Here is a 25,916-nt window from a genome sequence, read left to right on the forward strand (position 1 = left end):
TCCCTCCACCTCACTCACATACACTCTCCTCGTCAGTCTCTCACCCTTCATCCTCTCCTCATGGCCAAACCACCTCAGTATGTTCCTCCTAACACTTCCTATCACATCCACATCCACACCACAAAGCTCCTTTATATCCTCATTTGTCAGCCTGTCTCTCCATGTGACTCCAAAGGCTCCTCTTAAATAACTCATTTCCACTGCTCACTCTTGACTTGTGTCCTTCCAACAATGTCCAAGCTTCACTTCCATATGTTAGAGTTGGTATCACAATACTGTCATGTAGTAACTTTTTCACTTCCATGCTCACTTCCCTGTTTCTTATCACTGCTTTCAAGGAACCAGCAACCTTTCTTCCTTGTTGTACCCTTTCAAGCACTTCACCCTCCAAACCTCCATCCTTACTCATCACACTATCCAAGTACTCAAAAGTACTCACATTTTCCATTTCCTCACCATCCAACCTCACTGTACATTCACTGACTTCACCTCTCTCAAAGACCATCACTTTGCTCTTCCCATGATTCACCTTTATATTCCATTTCTTACACACTCTCCCAAACTCATCCATCAAGCCTTGCAGCTCCCCTTCGTCTTCACTTAACAACATAGTGTCTTCTGCAAACAACAGTACAGGGAGTTTCCAAACACTACCCTCTCTCACTAGGGCCACTCCAACATCCACTGCCCTACCTTGTACCTCTTTTATTACCCCATCCATGTACAGATTGAACAACCATGGAGACATGACACATTCCTGTTTCAACCCAACCTTCAAAAAGAAAAATTCACTCAGTTCACCATCCACACGCACTGCAACCTTAGCACCATCATACATACTCTTCACAGCATTCAACAACTTCCCATCTACTCCATATATTCTTAATACTTTCCACAATCCTTGTCTATCCACCCTGTCATATGCTTTCTCCAAATCCATGAAGGCCACATACAACTTCATTCCCTTCTCTAGACACTTCTCCGCTAAAGATCTAAGAAGGAATATCTGATCTACACAACCTATTCCCTTCCTAAAGCCTCCCTGTTCTTCTCCAATTAATTCCTCTGTTATTTCCCTAACTCTGTCAGTAAGTATCCTACCATACACTTTTCCTATTACACTAAGAAGACAAATGCCCCTATGATTACCACACACTTCTTTTTCCCCTTTTCCTTTGTACAAAGGAATAATTATACCTGACTTCCAATCCCCGGGGACTCTACTTCTTCCCATGCCAATCTGCACATATTCCACATCCATTCTACTACTATCTCTCCCTCATGCTTCAGCATTTCACCACACACTCCATCAATTCCTGGGCGTTCCCCAGTTTGACTTTCTTCTTTGTTTCCACAACTACTATCCTACTGATTTCTTCCTGTCTTCTCACCTCCCTCCTTCTCCCAGCCACCCCCCAGCCACTTATACTCACATTACTTCCATCCTCTATGTTTAACAATTCCTTAAATTGTTCTCTCCATCTGCTCACTTTTTCTCCCTTCTCCACTAGTAATCTACCATTTTTATCTTTCACTCCCCTACTAACTTCACTGCCACCATGTCTTACTCTCTTCACCTCTTTCCAGAACATTTTCTTACAGTTCCTCCATTTACACTCAAATACCTTCCAAATTCCTCATCCACTCTCTTCTTACTCTCTCTTACTAATCTTTTCACGTCTCTCTTCCTTTCTACGTATAACTCTCTTCTGCCTCTCAACTTCTTCCACGCCCCTATTCTCATCCATTCATTGTATGCTTTTTTCTTTTGTGCCACAGCCTGTCTCACCTCTTCATTCCATCAATAATACTGAAGCAAAATATCCCATAAAATAAAACCCACAGACAACGGTAATGTCGAAATCACAAGTGCCAACAATTAAGAAAGATAAACAGCAAAACTTATATTTTTATCCACATTTAATTCTCTATGTGCGATGATATTTACATGGGAAAACCTGTGAGCATTAGCCAGTAAGCAAGACTGATCGTCAACATGATACTACAGCCTGTCAGTGTGAGCATATTACTGTTCTTTATTTACTAAATATTCCAGCAAAGGCAGATAACCCGGCAGCTTAACAACAAGAAGAGGACGGTTAACGGATGGATAAGCGATACAGAAAGGGGTAGAACAGAAAATCTGCCAAATGGAGCTTCTCGTAGCACAACACTAGACTAAGACAGACAAATTCTTGCATGTGCCCAAGAACAACTCCACACCACCTGTGTTACTATCAAGAAACAAATTAATCTGCCGGTATTCAGTTAAATTAGTGAAACCAGTGCATTTACTGGGGGAAAATTGGTCATTTTTATTCACATGATGAAAATCCAGCAAGTAATAAAATAAGTAGGGCAGTTTCATGAAGGAACTAAAGTGGGAGAGGATGATGGTCAAAAGCAAGAATTAGACAATGGAGAGAACTAAAGGCAGAAAGGATTGTATAAAAAAAGGGGGCAGGGGGAGGGATCATGACAAATGCTAACACACATCTACTCTCATTCACGGCATGATAATGACTGAGACTGACTGAAGTAAGGGCTGGCATGCAGTGTTGCCAAAGGGAAATTTTAGTAATCCGCTATAGCCTATTTCACGGGAGAAAAGAAACTGCCATTCGGCAACCCTCTTCCACACTGTCCGATTTCGTGCATTCTTGTTGTAAGTAGTTAAATAATATACAATGATGTTGATGACAGCAGCCTTAACTGAAAAAACAATACAATAAAGTATTTTTAACTTTTTTTTTAACACAAACATAAATGTAACATAAGTGTTAGCAGTCAGCTGATGAAATAAACAAAAGCTATGAATACACATTTAAATTTCATGGGGTGCCTGACACCTGTCATGTGCGTAATAAAGTAGTGCCAAACATCTGACTTACTAAATAATGAGACTTACTAAATAATGACATAGTCGTCTTCCAGTATCATCTAATTGCGTATTACATTAAGAGAAGGTAGACATAACCTTTTATAGTACAGTATTTTTTAATATTTACCGAGAATGAAACAATATCTATCTATCTATAGCCCGACACCCTTATCCCGCAAATGGTGCCCGCAGACAAAACGCCTCCAAGTCACTCTGTCACCCACCATTTGACTACCCTCCCCCCAACTCACCCCCCCCTCCCTCATATACCTCTCAACTCCATCCCTCCACCTCATCCTCGGTCTACCCCTCCCTCTCCCTCCCTCCACCTCACCTACATACACCCTCTTAGTCAGTCTTTTATTCTCCACATGTCCAAACCACCTCAGTGTATTTCTCCTAATCTTCTCAACCACATCCACATCTACCCCACAACGTTCCTTCACTTCTTCATTTGTCAACCTGTCCCTCCACGTCACTCCACATGCTCCTCTCAAGTAACAAATGATAATAATTATGTTGGTGCTACGGAGTTGATCAGATGACCGACTGCAGCGGCAAATGCGAGTCAACCTGACTGACTCTACAATGCTCGCACATGACCACACCTACAGTAGGCCTATGCTCCCTACAGCCTCGCAGATTGTAAGTAATGATGTTATACACTTCACCTATGCTTACTGTAAGTTTGATATTTTGGACAGTTCTTAACATCACTGTATATTATTAAGCTACTCACAACAAGCATGCACAAAATTGGACAGTTTGGAAGAGGGTTGCCAAACAGCAATTTCTTTTCTCCCATAAAACAGGCTATAGATTGGTCTCAAAGGTGGTAAAAATCCACCAGACTGAGGGAAATTTAGGAAAAATAACGCTGGACAGGACTTTAAAAGAGCTCCAGATATACAGAAAATATTTAAATTTTTACCAGCTAGATTGCTTTTAAAGTCTCTAAATTTAGCAGGAAAATTGCTACATTGGAAACACTGTTGGCATCAGTCGGACGACAAGTAGAAACATGCAAGATGTCGTTTTTTATTTATTGTTGTTGACCTAAATAAAATATACCGTAAACTTAAGTAATGTTTTCGCAAGATTAGTTTTTTTATACCATGAATAATGTTTGCAGGGCAGGCAGAGCCTGTTTCCATCTCCTAACTCCCAATCAAGTAAACGTACCAGACCCACGGAGTTTTGTACGAAACTTAAAGAAAGCGAGACATCACTTGTTTGGGTAATCGTACCCTTTCAACCTTCTGTAAAAAAAAAGTCCAGATTACTAATACTGTATTATTATTATCATTATTATATTCACCCCATCCTAGGGTGGGAAAGGAGGTCCAGATGATAATGATGATAATCATTATTGTTATTGTTACTGTATGGTGTATGGCACGTATGGCATAAATGGTAAGCTGCTAGGTGCCGTCAAGAGTTTGTATGATGGCAGTGGGGCATGTGTAAAGGTAAATGGGCATCTAAGTAAATGGTTTATAACCAATGTGGGTGTGTGACAAGGTTGTGTGATGTTCCCGTGGTTGTTCAATATATATATATGAACGGGGTGATGAGAGAAGTAAAAACAAGAGTAATGGAGAGAGGGATGGCATTGGTAATGAATGGTCTATCTATCTATCTATTGCCAGACGCCTCAATCCCGTTTGGGGTGGCCACAAACAAATCGCCTCCAAGTCGCCCTGTCCCCCGCCATTTCACTCCCCTGCTCCCAATTCACACACCCCTCTCTCATATACCTCTCCACCCCATCTCTCCATCTCATCCTCGGCCTCCCCCTCCCTCTTTCCCCCTCCACCTCACTCACATACACTCTCTTCGTCAGTCTTTCAACCTCCATCCTCTCCACATGGCCAAACCACCTCAGTGTGTTCCTCATAACGCTTCCTATCACATCCACATCAACACCACAACGCTCCTTTATATCCTCATTCATCAGCCTGTCTCTCCATGTGACTCCACAGGCTCCTAATGAATGGTGAGGATGGAATATCTCAAACTTGTTGTATGCTGATGATGCAGTACTAGTTACACATACTGGACAAGAGCTTGGTACACAAGTGCAGAGTTTTGCTGACATCTGTGAGCACTGTGCCTTGAGAGTATAATATACTCTCAAGGCACATATTATGTTGAAAAGAGTAAAGTGATGGTAATTGAGGGAGAAGGTGACTCCCAGTGTGATGTTACAGTGAAAGGAGAGAGACTGGAAATGGTGAGAGAGTTCAAATACCAGGGTACAGTGATAGAAAAGAAAGGAATATAAGCAAAAGAAGTGCAAAGTAGAGTGACACAAGGAAGGAAGGTAGTTGGTGCTATGGAGGCCTTGATAAGATCCACAGGCTTGAGTGATGCAGCTGCGCGAGACTTACATTAACATATGGATGTGAGACTAGAGTGTGGCATGAAAAAAAAAAGTCATGAATGACAGCAATGGAGATGGGACCTCTGAGGAAAGTATGTGGAGTACAGAGAGTGGACAGGATACGAACTACAGTAATGCAATTCATGAGAGATGCGGAGTGAGGAAGTCTGTGGACACCAGAATCAAAGAGAGAGTACTGAGATGATATGGCCATGTAGAGAGAACAGATAACAACTGAGTGGTGAAAAAGGTATATCTGAGTGAATCTGAAGGAGGGAAGAGGCAAGGTAGGCCAAGGAGAAGGTGGAGGGAAATGGCGGATGAGTGTGTGAGGGAGAGGTATGGAAGTCAGTGGGGCTAGGTGACTGACAAGAGATCAAGCTGGCTGGATGAATGTTGAAAGAAGTGCATGATCAGGGATTTGGCACCCGTTTTTAACGTGACAGTCTTTGGTCTGGCTCCATCGAATACGTTTATGTGAAGCTACAGAATATGGTGAAAGTTTTGAGTGTATCAGATAGAGCCATGATTCCAGGGGCTTGAATGATGAGTGAATGAAAGTGTGGCTCATTGGAGTGGGCCAACTCGGGCTGCCTGAATGTTGCTATTCCTCACCCTGTCCCAGGGTGGAAAAGGAGGTCCGGATGATGACGATGATTATTATTACTGTATCAAATAGACAATCTTGATCAACATCAGTGCTGAAAGCTAATGGACTAGGAAAAAAAAAATCAAACAATTTCACATCCTTTATCATGCTACGTATATCTGTAATTACCACTAACTTACCCATAAGGAAGCAACAGTAAATCCAACATAAAATCTAGCAGAAGTTTTGCTACTCCTGGTCGCTCACGCAAGCCAAACAAGGAGGCAGTTTTCTCAGCTGTGTCAGGGAACTTCATATGACCAAACACAGGCACCATCAACAGCAGCAGACTGTAACAAATGGTAATCATCATCATTTTACCTATATTTTCCATTGTTTCAATAGCAAGGGTAAGGCATAAAACAGTTAAGAAAAGGAAAATGTAAAAGCATTGGTGCAATCAAATATCTGCTAAGTTAATGCTGTTGAATATCCTTGGACTGTCTTGCTAAACAGACCCATCATCTACAGGCAGGCAATCATCCCTGCAGGTCCGTCCCATGCAGCAAACCAAAGCTCCCTTGTGGTAGACAGTGCCTAACCATGGTGAGGTACGAGGAAGAGTGTAGAGGTTTGGTTCCGCGTGGATGCTGCTTTACAACTCTCCACTCAGTTTACATGAGCATCACAGTAGGCTCCACAGCACCCCATTATCCAGTTATATGGTTGCCACTCAGCACTGTAAATGGTTATCTGGGTTACATGAAACCATCAGGATTGTCATTAAATGCAGAGTCACCTGAGGTGGAAAAAAAAAAAAAAAAAAAAAAAAAAAAAAAAAAGTGAAAGGAAGATTTGGAGAAATAAGAAGAGAGGAGGGAAGAACAGAAAAAGAATGATAAAGGTGAAGGAACAAGAAGACAGCACAATACACTATCAAGTACGTGAATGATGGTCAACACCACCTACCACCGCAATATGCTAAGTGAAACAGTCATCCCTTCATCTGCACAAATATATTATATTAACCCATAGTGTGGGACTTACCCCACAAGAGTCAACTCAGGGGGAATATGACTGACCTCATATGAGAGGGATCATTAACAACGCACCACAAAATTTCTTGTAGGAGCAGTTTATGGGATATTAGGCTATCTATCATCTCTCATCCCCAACCCCTAGCTTGAGCTCAGAAACAAAGTAAGAGTAGCTACTATGAACAAAACTCCTACACTGGAACAACTCTGGGACTGTCTCCCTCTGTCTGTGTTTCCTATTGCCCATGATCTCCAGTCTTTTAAGCACAGTGTCCAGGCATCTCAAAATGAAAGAATCTTGAATTTGGCACTCTGTTATTTTGTTTTTGTTATTTCTTGGGGGGAACAATCTGCGGGTTCCTGGCCTTTGGTTCCTTCTTCCTTGTGTATATATCTATCTATCTATCTATATACATACTGTATATATATATATATATATATATATATATATATATATATATATACAGTATATATATATATATATATATATATATATGTATATATATAAAGTACAATATTATATATATATATATACAGTATATATATATATATATACAGTAATCCCTGTAATATCTGGACGCCCATTTTCCGGACATCCCCAATAACCGGACATTTTCGTCCCGGGATCCAATATTCTGGGGGGGGGGAAAAAAAAAAAAAAAAAAAAAAAACTGACTTTTTCTCGCCCGTAATTTGAAGTTGGTGCGCGCGGCACGGGCCAGCTGTGTTCTGGTGCGTTGTTTCGCCAACGTCAGCTAGAGCACTCCTGCATCCTCCCCACGTACCGACCGTCTCTTGTGTGTGCACGTTCGTCGTCATGGCCACCACGTGCTCGCTTTTGTGGTGGTGCCTTACCTGCTGCAGGCTCTCCTGCTGCTCTTGTGCCTCTCCTTCATGTGTGTGATGATGGCCCCGCCGCCTAAGAAGAGGAAGAGAGACATTTTGACTCTGGAGAAGAAGAGGGAGATGCAGTAAACTCACCCGGAACATGTTCTCGCCAAACGCGCTCGCAATTATACACGGTTAGTGCTGGGATATGTATAAGATAACGTAAGATTAAAGAACCATTACGAAAACTATATATTTATGCAAGAGAGGCCTTTGATAGGCCAAATCCTCGAACATCAGCTCAGCACGCATGGTTTGTTTTGATCACGTGATGATTCACTGTACTGCTTTTCCTCAGTGCTGTATTTGTAAGTTAAATATTTACAGTACTGTTCTGTTAAGTTTATGTGCAAGTTAAAGTATTATTAAATAACGTTCAAGCAAGAAATAAAGTCTTATAACCAGTTTTCTGATAGGCGTCAGAATAGTACTTTTTTTATTTTTGTTAAATATTTGTTGTACTGTACTACTTTTCCACAGTACTGTATTTGTAAGTTAAATATTTACTATTCTGGTATGCACTTGTAAGTTAAAGCATTTAAAGAAAGTTAAAGCATTAAATAAAGCCTTTTAACCACTTATAGATTACACACGATTGGTAGGTTCCAAGACAATTCGCCATCATGTCAATTCCCCGTCAAAACATGAATGATTCCCCATCAGGGCAATTCGCACCCTGTATGATTCCCTGTCATTCTATAAATATATTAATTAATCAATACTTTAATAACTATATTTCAGGGGTATCCATCAAAGTCTATGTTGTCTTGTTATTGTTGTGATGGTGAACTGGCTTGACAGCGAATAGTCCAGAAACCATTTTGCTCCATAGACTCCTTAAACGTGGTATTTTGCTGTTATCTGACATTGGTAATCAATATGAAGCACTTTAAGTGGTTAGAAGGTTTATTTAATGTTATAACTTACAAATACAGTACTGCACAGCAAAACTTCGACAAACAAATACGAAAACATGAGGCAACATTCAAAAGCCGACTGGTTTCGGCATCGGAATGTTGCCTTGTGTTTAGGTATTTGTATATTGAAGTTTTGATGTGCAGTACTGTATTTGAAAGTTATAACATTAAATGAACCTTCTAACCACTTAAAGTGCTTCATATTGATTACCAATGGCAGATAACAGCAAAAGACCACGTTTAAGAGATCTAGGGAGCAAAATAAGGAGTACTTAAAACTTACGCGGTTTAGCGCCGAACGCGCCACGTTAGGAACGAAACCCACGCGTTGGGGGTGAGCTTCCTGTACTAGGAAAGGTGGATGCGGGATGGTCTACCTCACGCATCCTCTGTGAATTTAATCTGGCCCGATCTACTTTGTTTGATATCAAGAGATCCCGCGACAAACTCATGCAGTACACGGCTGACTTCTCGTCGAAAAGCAAATGCAACATGGAGAGGAAGGTGATGCATACTCCCAAGTATGCAGAAATCGACCACTTCACGTTGATTTGGTATCTACAGCAACGTGCTGTGATGGTGCATGGCATGGAGCTGATGGCTGCTGCTGAGAAGTTCGGAAGGCTTCATGACGCCCAAGACTTCAAGGCATCCGAAGGTTGGCTCTTCGCGTTCAAGTTACGACATGGCCTTACCAACTGTAAGTCTCATGGCAAAGCTTTGAATGCCAACAAGGATGGAGTAGACGAGTTTCGGCACAAGGTGAAACGCTTGATCGACAGGGAGGGCCTCGCTCTCGGTCAAGTCTACAACACTGATGAAACTGGTTTATTCTATCGCTCTTTGCCTACAAACACTCTTGCCGAGGAGATGGAGAAGCGTGTACCTGGATGCAAGCTCTGCGAGCAACGGATATCTGCTTTGTGTTGTGCCAATGCTAACAGAATGGACCGGCTCAAGCCCATTATTGTTGGCCGTGCAAAGCAGCCTCGGTGTCTTCGTGGGGTGATGGATGTCCTTCCTGTTGTCTGGTACCATTCCTTGAAGGCATGGTTCACAGCCCAGATCTTCAAAGACTGGTTCCACCGCCATTTCGTTAAGGAGGTCATCCATTACCAGACAGAGAAACTGGGAATCCCACGCGACCAGGTAAAGGCACTCCTTCTCCTCGACAGTGCACCTGCCCACCTGTGCGACAAGGACTTGGTGGCTGAGAATGGCCGCATTAGGTTCATGTTTCTGCCACCTAATACTACTGCTCTCATCCAACCAATGGACCAAGGAGTGATCGTGGCAACAAAGAGGCTGTACCGCTGGAAGTTCCTGGACGAGGTGATGGTTGTTCTCGAGGACGAGGATGCGTGCAGGGAGGGATGGGACAAGCGAGGCCAGTGGACTTTGGAAAACCTTCGCTGCTACAACATCAAGACTGCCATGTACAACTGGGCCAGTGCATGGAAGGAAATCCCTGTCAAGACTCTAGAAAATGGTCGGTCTCGTCTGCTTCTCAGAACGGATGTGGAGTACGATTTCCTAGGTTTTGATGTGGTTGACTTCCATGCACGTCTACGTACGCATGGGGACGATGTTGATGTGGACGAAGTGCGTGAGTGGTTGGATGACGACGAGGGCGATCCTGGGTATCAGACATTGTCTGATATCGAGATCACATCTTCAGTTGCAGGTGTCAGTACCCAGCTAGAAGATTCCGACGAGGACGGCGACGATGATGCGGACTCCTCTCAGTGTGACACTACTCCAGCCATCTCCAAGCTGAGCACACTCTGGAAACACGTAGAGTTCATTCTGGACTCTTGGGGGTGGCGGTGGCTGAATTGGTAGAGAGACGGCCTGCAGTCCATATGGACCCAGGTTCGAATCCCGGCTGGGGCAGGGAACAGTTTAAGGATTTGAATTTCATGGAAGCAGACTTTCCTGATCTACCAGATGACCTGCCGACATGTCATAAAAGTACCCCCGCTAATACCAATACACCAGTCCTGTATGAGACAGCCCTAGCATGTATTCAATATGGACGGGTGTTAGCGCCGAAGTGGTGACATGTGGAGGTGTAGGAGGACTACTGGGCCTTGGGATAGGCTACTGCCCCCGAGATATAGGCCATGAAGCCTTTGCCCAGAGTCGGACAAAAAAAAAAAAAAACTGGAGCACCCGGACTGAGACAGGGAGATGGGGCCCTTGGGACTTGTGGAGGAAGTGCGCACTTTCAGGCAGTGCATCATTAATCGTCAAAATCGTCGTTCCTTGCGTCAACCAACCATTGACAGCTTTTTCAGGCCCATGACCCCCGGTATGCCCAGCCCTGGCTCCACTCCACTGCCTCCCCAAGACAGGCCATCATGCTCTGAGCCACAGTTCAGCACATCAGGCACAGTGGAGTCACCACTTGACATGAGTTTGCGCCTCTCTTCAGAGTCATCTGCAGTGGGTACACACCCCTAGGTCACCTGCATGTGCTACTCTCAGACTCTGACTGTGATTAGGCGCCAAGAACTTCTCCACTAGACCACACGGGAATTTACAGTGTTGTGCAGTGAAAAAAAAAAGTTTATAGTGTTAAGGAATTTGAGTTCTGAGTGAAAAGACAAAGATTTAATGGACTGTCAATGTAACGAAAATTAACTAGTGTGTGTTTTGTTTAGAAAATGGTATTATGAGTGGAAAGACTTAAGTCCAGAGTGCAACATTTATTTCATTAAGGTACAATGGAGCGCAAGACAAGAGTGCGCAGTGTTATGAGAATGGAATTCTGAGTGCAAATGGTCTCCTTTTCGCCGCTGATTCAGTGATTATTTCCCGATGATCCAGGAAGAGCTCTGTCTCTGTCAGCGACCTGTGTGTGTGTGTGTATGTGTGTATTTACCTAATTGTGATATAAAGGAAATGTGCTATGCTCGTGGGGTCCCATCTCTGTCTCTCAATAAGCCAAACTTAGCTTTAAACTCATTTAAGTTTTTAGACTGGACGATCTCTTTGTCCAAGCTATTCCACAGGTCTATACATCTATAAGGGAAACTATATTTCTTGATATCCTTCAAGCAGCTGGGTTTCTTCAGTTTCATTCCGTGTCCTCTTGTTACTCTCTTATCCCATAAAAACAGATCTTCTTTGTCAATTTTATCTACTCCTAACATGGTCCTGAACACTGTAATCATGTCTCCTCTCTTTCTCCTTTCTTCTAAGGAAGGCAGATCCAGCTTTTCCAGCCTCTCTCTGTAAAACAGACCTGCCAGACTGGGGACCATTTTGGTTGCTGTTCTTTGTATTCTCTCAATCTTGTTTATATCTTTCTTTTTGTGTAGGGACCACACTACTGCTGCATATTCTAACCTAAGGCAAATCATGGCCACTATCAATTTTTTCATCATCTCCTCATCCATATAATGAAAAGCTACTCCTGTATTAGTCATGAGTTTATACATCTCTCTAACTGCCTTGTTAATGTGTTTTTCAAGTGACAGACTGTCCTGGACCAGCACTCTCAAATCTTTCTCTTCTCTCACTTTTGTGACTGGCTCATTACCCATCAAAAAAATTAATGATGGCCTTTTGGTACTTTTACCCATTGCCAATTTTTCACATTTCTTTGCATTGAATTTCATTTCCCACATCCAGCCCCAATCGTGTATCCTATTCAGATCCTCCTGCAGCATTTTACAATCCTCCTCAGCCTCTAAATTCCTCAACATCTTTGCATCATCAGTAAACAGACATGCATAACTGTTCACTCCATCTACCATATCATTTACATAAATCAGGAAGACGAAGGGGAGCTGCAAGGCTTGGTGGATGAGTTTGAGAGAGTGTGTAAGAAACGGAACCTAAAGGTGAATGTAGGGAAGAGTAAAGTGATGGTCTTTGAGAGACGTGAAGTTAGTGAATGTACAGCGAGGTTAGATGGTGAGGAATTGGAAAATGTGAGTACGTTTAAGTATTTGGGTAGTGTGATGAGTAAGGATGGAGGTTTGGAGGGTGAAGTGCTTGAAAGGGTACAGCAGGGAAGAAAGGTTGCTGGTTCCTTGAAAGCAGTGATAAGAAACAGGGAAGTGAGCATGGAAGTGAAAAAGTTACTACATGACAGTATTGTGATACCAACTCTAACGTACGGAAGTGAAGCTTGGACATTGTTGGAAGGACACAAGTCAAGAGTGAGAGCAGTGGAAATGAGTTATTTAAGAGGAGCCTGTGGAGTCACGTGGAGAGACAGGCTGACGAATGAGGATATAAAGGAGCGTTGTGGTGTGGATGTGGATGTGATAGGAAGCGTTATGAGGAACACACTGAGGTGGTTTGGCCATGTGGAGAGGATGGAGGGTGAGAGACTGACGAAGAGAGTGTATGTGAGTGAGGTGGAGGGGGGAAGAGGGAGGGGGAGGCCGAGGATGAGATGGAGGGATGGGGTGGAGAGGTATATGAGAGAGGGGGGTGTGAGTTGGGAGCAGGGCAGTGAAATGGCGGGGGACAGGGCGACTTGGAGGCGATTTGTTTGTGGCCACCCCAAACGGGATTGAGGCGTCTGGCAATAGATAGATAGATAGATAGATAGAGGAACATTACTGGCACCAACACCGAGCCCTGTGGGACTCCATTTATTACTTCCCTCCATCCAGACATCCTATCCTTTATTACTGTCCTCATTTGTCTGTCTCTCAAAAAGTCTCTCATCCATTCCAGGAGGTTCCCCTTCAGTCCTCCTATATGCTCTAGTTTCCACATTAGTCTCTTATGAGGTACCTTGTTGAAGGCCTTCTCTTAATCTAAATACCCACGATCCACCCAATCATCTCTCTCCTGTAGCATGTCAATTGCTCTTGAGTAAAAACTCAATAAGTTGGAAACACATGACCTTCCACTTCAAAATTCAAACTGACTATCAGTCAAAATATACATCTCTTCCAGATATTTTATCCATCTATCTTTCAGAATTCTTTTGCACAATTTTGCGACCATGCTGGTTAGAGACACTGGTCTATAATTCAGGGGTTCTTCCCTGTTTCCTCCCTTACAAATTGGTACCACATTCGCCCTCTTCCATTCTTGAGGCACTTTCCGCTTTTCCAGAGAACACACAATTATACTGTGAATCTTATCCGCCAGTTGTTCTCTGCTTTCCTTCAGTACCCAATTAGAGATTCCATCTGCTCCTGAAGCTTTCCTTACATCTTGAGTTTCCAGTAACTTATACACTTCCTGTACTTTCACTTTTATATCTTTTATCACTACATTTCTAGTCACTCCCTTCCCTTCCACAAACTCCTTTTCATTAGTGAAAACTGATTGGAAACATTTGTTCATTTTTTGTGCTAGCACTGCTGCATCTTTATAGACCTCTCCTTCTACTTTCAGTTTTGTGATTCCTTCCTTTTGTTTCAGTTTGTCATTGACAAATCTATAAAACAGTTTGGGTTCATCCTTACATTTGTCTATTATACCTTTTTCAAAATTCCTTTCTTCCTCTCTACGTATTCTTGTGTAATCATTTCTAATTCTTTTATATTCTTCCTTTGTTCTCTTATTACCTCTCTTTCTCCAATTGTTCCACGCTGTGTCTCTTTCTTTTTTTGCTATCATACACCTTCTATTAAACCACTCCTTTTTCCTGTTTTCTTTCCCCCTTGCTCTTGGCACAAATTTTTCCACTCCCAAATTATAGAAGCCTAGAAAAATATCCCACTTCCTCTGTATCTCTCTTGTTTCTCTGAATTTTCTCCAATCTGCATTTTTGAAAAATTTTCTCAATCCTGTAAAATTTGCTTTCCCAAAGTTGTATTGTCCCTGCCTAAAAAGCTCATCTCTTGGCTCCACATTCCCTGTTATCATCTGGAACTCAATGACCATATGATCACTTTTTCCAATAGGACACAGATATTCCAAGGATTCTATTACATTGGGTTCTTTGGTAAACAGTAAGTCTAGCCTTGCTTGTGTGTTCTCACCTCAGAACCGTGTCTCTTCTTTGACCCATTGCGTCATCACTTTGTTCATTGTTATATTTAATAATGTAGTGCCCCACGAATCTTCGCTGCCTCCTGAGTCCCATTCCTCCCAGTTCACCTCTTTACAATTGAAGTCACCCATTAAAATTATATTGTTGCTTTTCTCAATCACTTTCTGTAAATAGCTAGCCATGTCTGACAACATTTCCTGGTATTCATCATCATTCCATGCTCTTGTCTTACGGGGAACATACACTACTGCCATATACCTCTTGCTATTCTCTCCAGTTTCTAATTTCATATATATCACTTCGGCCCTGCCTTATCCCATTTCCATGGTATCTACATTTATGTTGTTGTTCACTGCTATCATCACTCCTCCTCCCATTTTTTCTTTTCTGTCTCTTCTCCACAGTTTGTATTTACCATCTCCCATATGAACATCAATATCCTCTCTTAATTTGGTCTATACAAAGCACATAACATCAGGTTCATGTACCTTCAAAAAATCGTTGATTTCTATCCTTGCCGATATTAAACCATCAACATTAGTATTTGCCACCTTCAAATTATTTTTGATGATTTTTATACCCTCTTTTCTCCTTCTCTCCGCCAGTACCAATTCCTTAATTTCTATTCCATGACTCTCCAATAAAACACTGCTTTCTCTTCCTCTGTTCTCTATTTGTTTTTTACCTTTGCTTCCTTTACTAACTCCCTTTATTTTAGCTCTCTCTCCCTCATTTGCATCTCTCCTTATCCAAACATTTTTGAACCCTTCCTTGTCTGATAATTTCCATGTTCTACTGATAATTTCGTTTACTGTTGCCTGAGACTTAAACTTTACCTTCAATGGCCTAGCCCCTCCTTCCTCGTACTTTCCTAACCTAAACTCCTCTTGGGGGAGGCGGTGGCTCAATCGGTAGAGAGGTGGCTTGCGGTCCTACCAGACCCAGGTTCAAATCCCCGCTGGTGCAGGGAACAGTTTAAGGATTTGAATTTCATTACGGCAGAGTTTACCGATCTACCAGAAGACCCGCCGACATGTCGTAAAAATACCCCCGCTAATACCAATACACCAGTCCTGTATGAGACAGCCCTAGCATGTATTCAATATGGACGGTGGGTGTTAGCGCCGAAGTGGTGACATGTAGAGGTGTACGATATGTTGGAGGACTACTGGGCCTTGGGAGCAGGCTGAGAAGCCTATGCCCAGAGTCGAGCACATAAAAAAAAAAAAAAAAAAAAACTCTTCTTGAGCTTTGTTGTTTTCCTCCATGACTACTGATATTATTTCTTTAACCTTACTCAGTTCTTCTCTTTCTCTTTCTGATCTTATTCTCATAAGTTTTTCTTTAACTCCTGAAATTATTACACATTATTTCTTATCTGCTACATCCCTAACTAAAGATTCTCTACTTCTCAGCACCCTAACCACATCCCTCTCCATCTTTTCCTTGCTTTGTTGTTCTATAATCTCTTTCAAATTTACATTTCCCTCTTCCTGAATTTTCTTCCACCCCTTATGTTGCTTTTTGATTTCTTTAATGTGCTCATCTTGTATTCTTGACTTGGATTCATACTCATCTAGTTTGCTTTTCATCCTGTCTCTTTCTTCTTCCAACCTCTTATTCTCCCTCTTGAGCTGTTTTATTTCATTTGATGCGATTCGTTACTGACTTTCAATTCGGTGACTTCTCTTTCTTGCTCTACACTGCGTGTGCAAACTTTATCCAGTTTACTTCATAGAACTATGATCTTTCTCTCCTGCTCCTGGGTTCGTTCCTGTAACTCTCTAACTACTACCGATACCTTTTTTACATCCTGGACATTCCTCTCCACTGTTTTCTCTACTCCAGCTACTCTTGTTTGGTTCAACATAGTACTACCATTTCCCACATCATCTTTGGAGAAGCCCTCGAATTCCTTGTCATCATATGTAAACAAAGCTCCGTCGCCCTCTGCCGTTGTGTGTGTGTTCTTCCCTAATTGTTCTTACCTAACTGTTTCTTTACAGGAATGAGTGAAGCTCGTACTGTCCCACGTATTAAACCATTTTTATCATACATATTCTTGAAATTATGAATAGTTTTGGCACACACTACTTCATTCGGTAGCGCATTCCACTGATCAATTGCCCTATTTGGGAACTGAATTTCCTTACGTCTTTATCTCCTCTCTTTTTATGCAGTTTTTTGCAATGTCCTCTTGCTGATGCTTCACTATATGATATATACAGTATTCATTTATGACTATATTCTCTTTCCCTGTGATGCATTTATATAGCATATTCATGTCCCCCCTTCTGATTCTCTCCTGCAGCATTGGTAGATTCAAACTTTCCAGTTTTTCTCCATAGCTTGGATCCCTTAAGCTTGGTACCCATCTTGTGGCTGTCCTTTGTACTTATTTCAATTTTATCTATGTGTTCTTTGAGATGAGGATTCCAGACTACCAATACATACTCCAGGGTTAGTCAGATGAAAGATGTTATTATCTTCCTCAGCATATCTTCATTTATATATGTGAATGAAAATGATATTCTCATATTAGCAAGCAATGTACACATGTTACGTACTTTCTCACTGATGTGATCATCTGGAGATAGTCTGTTACTGATAATTACCCCTAGGTCCTTCTCCCGTTCTGGTACATGCAGGGTTGATCTTCCTAACTTACAATCCCAATCTGGTCTTTTCTCACTTTTAGCAAATTTAATTACATGACACTTATCCACATTAAATTTCATTTGCCATTTATTGCTCCATTCATGAAGCTTGTTCAATCCCTCTTGCAGCTCTTTGCAAGAATCTGTTAGTAATGTTCCTTTGAATTTTTGCATCATCCGCAAACATATTTAGATAGCTTCCATTTCCAATGTTACTATGTCATTTATATATACTAAAAACATAATTAGTGCCAGCACTGAGCCCTGTGGCACTCTGCTGGTCACTTCCCTCCATGATGAATTATTTCCTCTTAATATTGATCTCATTTCCCTTTTTCTGAGAAAATCCTGCACCCAACACCAGGGATTGCCTTGGATACCTCCTTGATGAAACAGTTTCCATAAAAGTCTTTGGTGCGGTACTCTGTCAAATCTATCAATCTATTGCCAAACACCATAATCTTGCAAGGGGTGGCCATTTGACTTTGAGTTATTTGTTTTACGGGGAGGGGCACTAACTCTCCACCAATCCATTTTTTGACACGTAGCGAGCACGTATGGTTTGGTTATATGGTTACCACCCAGAGTTGTAAATGGTTTCTTGGCTTACAGGAAACCATTTGACTTGTCACTCAATGTAAAGCCACCTGTAAAGGAAAGAAAAGCAATAAGAAGTGACAGGAAAGATGGGAGAGATAGGAAGAGAGGAGGGCAGGCACAGAAAAAGAATGATAAAGGCTAAGGAAGAAGTAGGCAGCACTACATCAAGTGAGTGGGTGATGGTCGCCACCACCTTTCTTAAAATCTAATTAGATACTGTCCATCCATCCTTCTCTTTTCTGTAATGTTTCTGTAACTCTATCATAATAGATTAACAGATTAGTAACACATGATTTTTCCTACCTAAAACCGAACTGCCTCTCTGTCATCATACCATGTTCTTCTAGACATTTTACCCAAACTTCCCTTATCAGCTTTTCTAGTACCTTACTTACAACACTGGTCAGTGATACCTGTCGATAGTTGGGTGGACCCTGTCTATTCCCTTTCTTGAATAGGGGAACAATGTTTGCTTTCTTCCAAATGTCAGGTAGTTTACCTTGACTTAAGGATTCCTTAAATATTACATACAATGGTCTGCTTAACTCTTCTGCACATTCATGTAGCACCCACCCTGAAATTCCGTCAGGACCATTTGCTTTTCCTTTGTCCAATTTACGTAACTCTTCCTGTACTTCTTCTTCTGATATTTGTATATCTGGTAATACGTGTGGGCATGCATATTCCATATCATCTCTCTCCAAATTTCTATCTTTTGTAAAAACTGATTGAAAGTTTCTTTTTACTGGTTCACTAATCTCTTTCTCTTGTGTATAAATGATCCCCTCATCCGTAATAGACTGTATTTTATCTCTAACTTTGGTTTTACTTTGGATGTAGCTGCAAAAGAGCTTAGGTTGATCACTACCTTTCCTTACAACGGGCTCCTCAAACTGTCTCTGAGCCTCCCTCCTTATCTTCATATAATCATTTCTTGGCTGTTTACAGTTCTTATATGCCCTTTCATTATTGTGTCTACTGTATCTATTCCACAGCAAGTCTCTTTTTTTCTTTTGCTTTACTACACTGTATTAACCCGCCCCGTCCCGGAGACATGAATTCACGTCCTCACATGATGTGCACTCATATCCCGGAGACGTAAATTAACGCGGCAACATTGCAAGGACATTGCAAGGTCCCTAATTTGCACAGTTTTCAATTTTTGCGAGTGATTTTTGGCACGTATACACGGGTCACCTTCCTCTACAAGATGCCAGGCAGGGACAATGCCTTACCCAGCATGACCTCCCCCCCCCCGCATGACCTTTTCTCAACAATAGACGAGTTGTCGGTTCTGGGTAAACATGGCCAGTGCACTCTGCCATGTACTTAAAAACTTACGGTATATGTATCTTTTAATTTAATTTATCATTTGCACTGAACAAGACGTGATAACTTTAATTCTTTGCGGCTGGAGGGAAGGAGCCGCCATGTTGGCGATGACGTCAGCATTCACACCGCAGACGACGCTCCAATCCATCACACAATACTTTACCAGTAACAGAGACGATATTTGTACCTACATGGCCACCGTAGATCCAAACTACCCCCTTCAGGTATGTTGTGAAGGAATATTTTTCATGGTGTAAATGGATGGTACCTATTAGGTAAGTAAATTGTGGTGAAATTGACCAGAAGTAGCTTACAGCTACACCATTCCCGAGCGGTGCTTGTACCTCATGAGGTGGGAAGTGTTAAATGTATGCCGTACAGTATCAGTTGTATGAGTTTATGATGGTATCATGTTCATATTTAATATTTCACCTCTTCATTATTAGTTTTCTGAAGAAAAAAAAAAGTTTCAGTGACTCAACTACAGTAGGCCTACTTCAGGGGAGTGTGACGAAATACCGATTCGGCGGTCATTTACCAAATCAACACCGAATTGGCACTTTTTAATTGGTAAGTGTTATAGATTTTATCACCACTGAGGTTCATACTCACCTAATTATTCGAAATCTGGTCAAATTTTTGTATTTAATTTTACCTTTTAAAAAATCCGGATTCACAGCAAAAACGGGCTAAAATTAGAGGAGGTGTTTCTCCTTTAGCTGAACAGCTAGCCTTGGCATTCTTCTGCCTTGTGTAATTATTAATTTAACATACAAATGCATTTATTTGCACTTTAAATCAGTATCTGTGCAAAACAGGTCTGCCAAGGCATGTTGGCGATCTAAAGTAGAAATACCCACTAACCTTAGCACGTTTTCGCTCTGACTCCTAATATTCTATTAATAATTAAATAAAGCATAGTTTTTTTTACTGAATTTCAGATAATTAGGTGTGTACGAACCTATATGGTGAAGAATATAATATTTTCACAACAGTAAAGACTGCATTCCAGCACTGGGAACCGCCGACGAGCAGCCAGCCACCACTGTTTTCAGTTACTGTTACTGGCTGGTACACAGAGGAATAATTTCCCTACTGTGCTTTTGTCAGTGCACTTAAACATTGGAACGAAACATTAGCAATTATTCCTCTTGTCACTGGACATTCTTAGAGGTCAGAAATTAGCTCAGTGTATCCTGGCTAAACATAAACAAAGCAGACTATGCTGCCTCAGTGTGAGTCGTGACGTCACGACCAATCACAGGCCGTTTCAGTGTCACGTGATTTTTCGGCTACTTTATCTATTATTTTTTCATGTTTCTGCACATTTTTATTGGAAATAATGGTTGACATAGTTATTTTCTGAGCATCTTTTACCCATACAAGTATCTAACTTCAAAAAAATTTTGACCGGAAACTCATATATTCACCTGTTATCAGTGACCTGGCCAGTAAAGCCATGTCATGCCACGGTACGAAATTCAGGGCCAGAGTGATTCCCCAATCGATGACAATGTGGAAGACAAACATTAGAGGAAGAAACAGTCAGAAATGATGATCAGGTAATGTGGCAAAAAAAAGGTCAGGAATGGTGATGAGTTAGTGAGTGAAACAATGCTCATAATGCCTATATTACCATTTGAAAACCAATATATTCTTGTACTACATATAAATTTGTACCAAATAAATAAATAAATACCGTTTATGAGTGGTGTACAATAGTTATCCTCCCATAGAACTCGTTTTCTTTGCAGCCAGCCTGATAGAAAACCCTGTAAGGTAAGGAGGTACTCCTACCTGGATCGAGTATTTTAAACCTCAGGTGAGCGATTTCTCTATGAATTTTCGATGTTTCTCACCAAAAGCGGATGTTTGAGCAAAAAAAAAAAAAAAAAAAAAAAAAAAAAAAAAAAGGTACAAAAATGTCTGGACTGGGGCGTACCACTGCCCAGAAAATGTCAGGATGGGGCGGGTTAAACTATTTCTTTATTTTCATTTCTGTTGCTTTCTGCTGTGGGATGTTAATACTGAACACCTATTTCATAAAGATCACACAATTTTCTATACATAATATTTAAATCTTGTCCTCTTAATTCCTTTTCCCAATCTATTTCTAAGAAGTACTTCTTCAGGTTATGATAACTTCCTTTTTTGTAAATTAGACTCTTTTTGCAACTCTCATTGCTGGTAACATCATATGCAATCCAGAAGGCACAATTTAATACTACATGGTCGCTTTTGCCGAATGGGGGATGACATATTATATTGTCAATTTCATTTTCTTGCCTGGTAAATGTAAGATCTAGTACGGATGGATCATCAAATCCCCTTTTCCTGGTGTTTTCCTTTACATGCTGTGTTAGGAAGAACTCCTGCACAAGATGTGAGAGCTTTTGATACCAACTGTTTTCATGGTTTTTTACATCTAGAGTCAATTTATATTTGAACTGAAGTCTCCAGTTAAAACACTTCTTTCATATTTCTCTTCCATTCTATGTAACAATGCTCTTAAACTCTGAATTGTACTTTCTGCCATGTCTTCATTTTTGCCTCTTTCCCAGGTGTTTGTCTTAGGTGGCATGTATAAATTTGCCACAATTAACTTCCCTTCATATGTGTTAATAGCCAATGCAATCAGTTCTACTTCTGAGGGTATAACTAGTTTTATTTCTTTGACCTGCAGATTTTTCTTTGTTGAGATTATAGTTCCTCCTCCCTTTCTTAAATTTCTGTCTCTCCTCCATATACTGTGTTCTTCTAATATTAGGGTATTATTTGATATCTTTGGGGTTAATTTTGTTTCAGTTAGGCAGATAATGTGTGGTTCCTTTTCTTTGATATAGTCTTCTATCTCTAATAATTAATTTAGACACCATTCCATCTACATTTAAGTAAATCATCCTAACCATCATGTAGTAGTAGCAGTAGTTGTTCCCTTGGCAGTCTGGCAGAACAGCCCCGAGTCCCTTAGGAAAGCCATAACCGTGACCAGGCATTCCCACAGAGCTCTCAAAGAGTGTATGTTGTGTTGTTGGCGTTGGTGATTGTGTGCAATGCAGTCTTCCATAATGTGCTTAATAGTACGGGGTGCTGTGTTGCATCCTGGACAGGCATCAGCGACAGAGTCATCCAGCCTCTTCTGGTAGCTTAAGGGGGCTGGATGGTGCCCACATCTCAGCCTGGCCAGGTGGACCCTGTCCTCACGAGGGAGATAGGATTCAGAAGGGTGGATGTCAGGAGGCCGTGCATGCAGCTGTGTGTTATCTTTAAGTGACTGAATGGAGCGGCGAGTGATCTGAGAGAGGATATGCTTCTGGAAGCTGGTCTGAGGTGGGCGAGGGGGGATAGATGACAGTATTTGTGTATGGTATCGTGTGCAGGGTATTGTTTTGATGTTCCTTGGTGTGGGTGGATGTGCTGCCAGGTAATACAGTGGATGTTGTGGGTTTGTGAAGGCTGCAGCAAGAAACTGGGTGCCTCTCATGTCTGGGTGATCCTTGACTTTGAGGACTTTGGTTTGTTGGTGTAGGTGGTCTGTGGGTGTAGTAGGTGTGCAGCCTGTGATTATTTTTAGGGCCTTGTTCTGTATGGTCTGTACAGTGTTGTAGTGTGTTTTGGTGAGGTTAGGAGCCCAAACAGGGATTGCATAACTCATCACTGAACGTATGTATTGTTTGTATACCGTGGTGGTGGTTTCTTTGTTGTGTCCGAATGTTTTATGGGCAAATGACCTCAAGGAATTGAGTCTTGGTGTTATTTTATTTTTAATGTTTGTGATGTGTTGTTTAAATGACAGTGGTGTACTGTATGTTACACCAAGGATTTTGAGTGTGTGTGTGTGTGTGTGTGTGTGGTAGGGGAGTGTTGTCTATGGTGAAGTGTGGGATGTAACTGTGTTCTACTGTCCAGTTTGTGAGAAGGGCCACTGTAGATTTGGCTGGGGCTATTTTGAGCCTGTCTGTGGTGAACCATTCATGCAGTGTGTTGAGGTAAGGTTGGAGGATGTGTGCAGCTGTGTTTGCATTTTGATGCATACATGTAAGTGTTATATCATCTGCATAGGAAGCTATGTGTATCTGTGGTGTGTGGGGTTTGGGTATGTTGTGCATGTGTAGGTTAAAGAGTGTAGGGGACAAAACAGATCCTTGGGTGACAGTTTGTGAAGTTTCTGATGTTAGAAGACTGACTGTCAAATGTTACGTGTGCATATCTGCCTGCTAAGTAGTTTGCCAGCCATCTTTTTGTGTTATTGTGCTTTGTGTGTGTGTGTGTGTGTGTGTGTGTGTGTGTGTGTGTGTGTGTGTGTGTGTGTGTGTGTGTGTGTGTGTCCAACTCTAGGCATAGGCTTCACAGCCTGCTCTCAAGGCCCAGTAGTCCTCCTACATACCATACACCTCTACATGTCACCACTTCGGCGCTAACACCCACGATCAATATTGAATACATGCTAGGGCTCTCATACAGGACTGGTGTATTAGTAATAGCGGGGGTATTTTTACGACATGTTGGCGGGTCTTCTGGTAGATCTGTAAAGTCCAATTTTCAGAAAATCAAATCCTTAAACTATCCACTGCCCCAGCTGGGATTTGAACCTGGGTTCAATAGGACTGCAGGCCACCCCTCTACCGATTGTGAGGTTGTGGCGGGGGATGGCATCAAAAGCTTTGCTGATGTCTAGTGTGATTAGGAGTGTTCTGTGTAGTGGCCTAGCTGAATTCATGCCATCAAAAACTCTCTGTGTATGGTCTGTAAGAAGGGTGTTTGTGGAGTGTAGTGGCCTAAAGCCATGTTGTGATTGGGCTAGGGGAATGTGAGGTGTGACTAGTTGTAGTACCAGTTGTTCAGTGACTTGAGAGGAGGTGCAGAGGAGTGTGATGGAGCGGTGTGAGGAGGGTAACGTGGGGTCATTGTTGGGTTTAGGGATAGAGATGATACTGCCATGCTTCAAGATGTTGGGTATTATGTTGTGTGAGTAGCTGTAGTTTGATATGTTGGTGAGTGCTTGTATGCCTTGTGGTCCTAGGTGTTTACGGTGAATGTTGCTTATGTTGTCTGGTCCACAGGCAGATGAGTGCTTAAGGTTGTTAATGATGTGCTTCATCTGGTTGTAAGTGAAAGGTACGTAGTCTGGGTCTGTGGGGAACTGTCTCTTACGTCGGATGATACGACGGTCTTCGGAATGGGGATTTAGATGGCTGACTTGTGAAAAATGATTGATGAGAGTGTTTGCTTGTTGTCTGTTTGAGGGTATGGTGTCTGTTGTTGTGATGGCAGAGTGTGATTGTGTTGTGTTGCTGTTGGAAAGTGTGATGCTGTTGAGTGTTTTGTAGAGTTTGCTGATGTTTGTTTTGTGGTCAAGTGTTTGGAGGTAATTTTTCCAGTTTAGTGTTAGCTGTTCTGATATTTTATTGTTTATCTGAGTGTTGAGTTCTTGTATTTGTTGTATGGTGTCTTGTGTATGGGGTGTTGGGGAGTGTCGCAGTGTGTCCCGCTGTCTGATGAGACCTTGAATTTCTGGTGTGAAGTTGAGGTTGTGTCTGTTTCTGTTGCCTCTAGAGATTTGTCTTTTGTCTGCATTTTGTATAATTGTATTGAAAGTGTGCACAGCGGTGTTGATGTTTGAGATGGGTGTACTGTTTATTGTTTCGAAATGTTGTTCTGTTTCAGTTACAAAGGCCTCCCAGTTGGCTCTCTTATAATTAGTGTATGTGTGTTTGTGGCCAGCTGGAGTGATTCTGGTTTTGGTAGTGATGATGATTGGGAGGTGATCAGAACCTAGGGTTTTGACCACTCTCCAGGATGTAGCGGGGGTGAGGTTTGGGGAGCAGAATGTGATGTCTGGGGAGGATGGGAGGAAGAGGGCTTGGTGTGGGATATGGGTATGTTGGTCTAGATTGTTCAGTATGAAAAGATGATCTGTCTGGGATTATAGTACCAGCCCTCTGTCTGTGTCAGGGTTGTTGACATGCCAGGCCGACGACTAGGCATTGAAATCACCCAGGATGATGATGAGTATGTTAATGATGAGGTGTATCTGTGGAGAGTAATTGTGTGGTACTGTGGGGGACGAATGGGGGGGAATGTATGTTAGCGATTGTTGTGTGTGATTAGTTACCAGTGCGTATTTTCATTGATTGTTCTGTTGTGGTGTCATGTGGGGGGAGAAGTCACTTTGTGTGTGTGCACTGGTATCTGCAAAGTTGATGGATTTGTGTACCAGGGTGATGAGTCCACCGCCACTGCCGTCGGCCCAGTCTTGACGAATGGTGGTGAAGTTACGAAATGTCGGTGTTTTCTGTGCTCTGTGTAGTTTTGTTTCTTTTAAGATATCAATGTGCATGTTCTGTTGTTTGATGAATTGCGTGAGTTCTTATTTTTTGGTGTTTATGCCATCTATATTTAACTGAAGGACGGTTAAGTTGTGTGTGCAATGTGTGTTGGCTGCTGCAGCATGGGGGGAAGGTGGTGTGGGTGGAGGGGAAGGGGTAGGAGGAGGTTGTGATGGAGGTAAGGGTTGAGGTGGATTAGGATGGGTTGGAATGGGAGGAGTTGGGGGACTGGATGGTGTGGGAAGGGTCGGTGGGTTTGGCTGTGGAGGTGTGAAGGAAGTAGGAGTAGGATTGGTGGAGGGGTTAGTGGGTGGGGGGAAGGAGCATAAGGAGCA

General features: G+C 41.9%; 1 protein-coding gene across 1 annotated transcript in view; it reads right to left on the reverse strand.

Moving 5' to 3' along the window:
* Nucleotides 1-25,916, reverse strand: part of LOC145393503 (proteasome adapter and scaffold protein ECM29) — an 835,694-nt gene that overhangs the window by 662,125 nt on the left and 147,653 nt on the right. Inside the window, exon 5 of the mRNA XM_080267631.1 lies at nucleotides 6,054-6,203. Coding sequence (XP_080123757.1) covers nucleotides 6,054-6,203 — 150 coding nt within the window. The remainder of the gene's footprint in view (nucleotides 1-6,053; nucleotides 6,204-25,916) is intronic.

This window comes from Coenobita brevimanus, chromosome 24, assembly GCF_032717465.1.
Source record: "Coenobita brevimanus isolate Jiangsu-jjx chromosome 24, ASM3271746v2, whole genome shotgun sequence".
Classification (NCBI taxonomy): domain Eukaryota; kingdom Metazoa; phylum Arthropoda; class Malacostraca; order Decapoda; family Coenobitidae; genus Coenobita; species Coenobita brevimanus.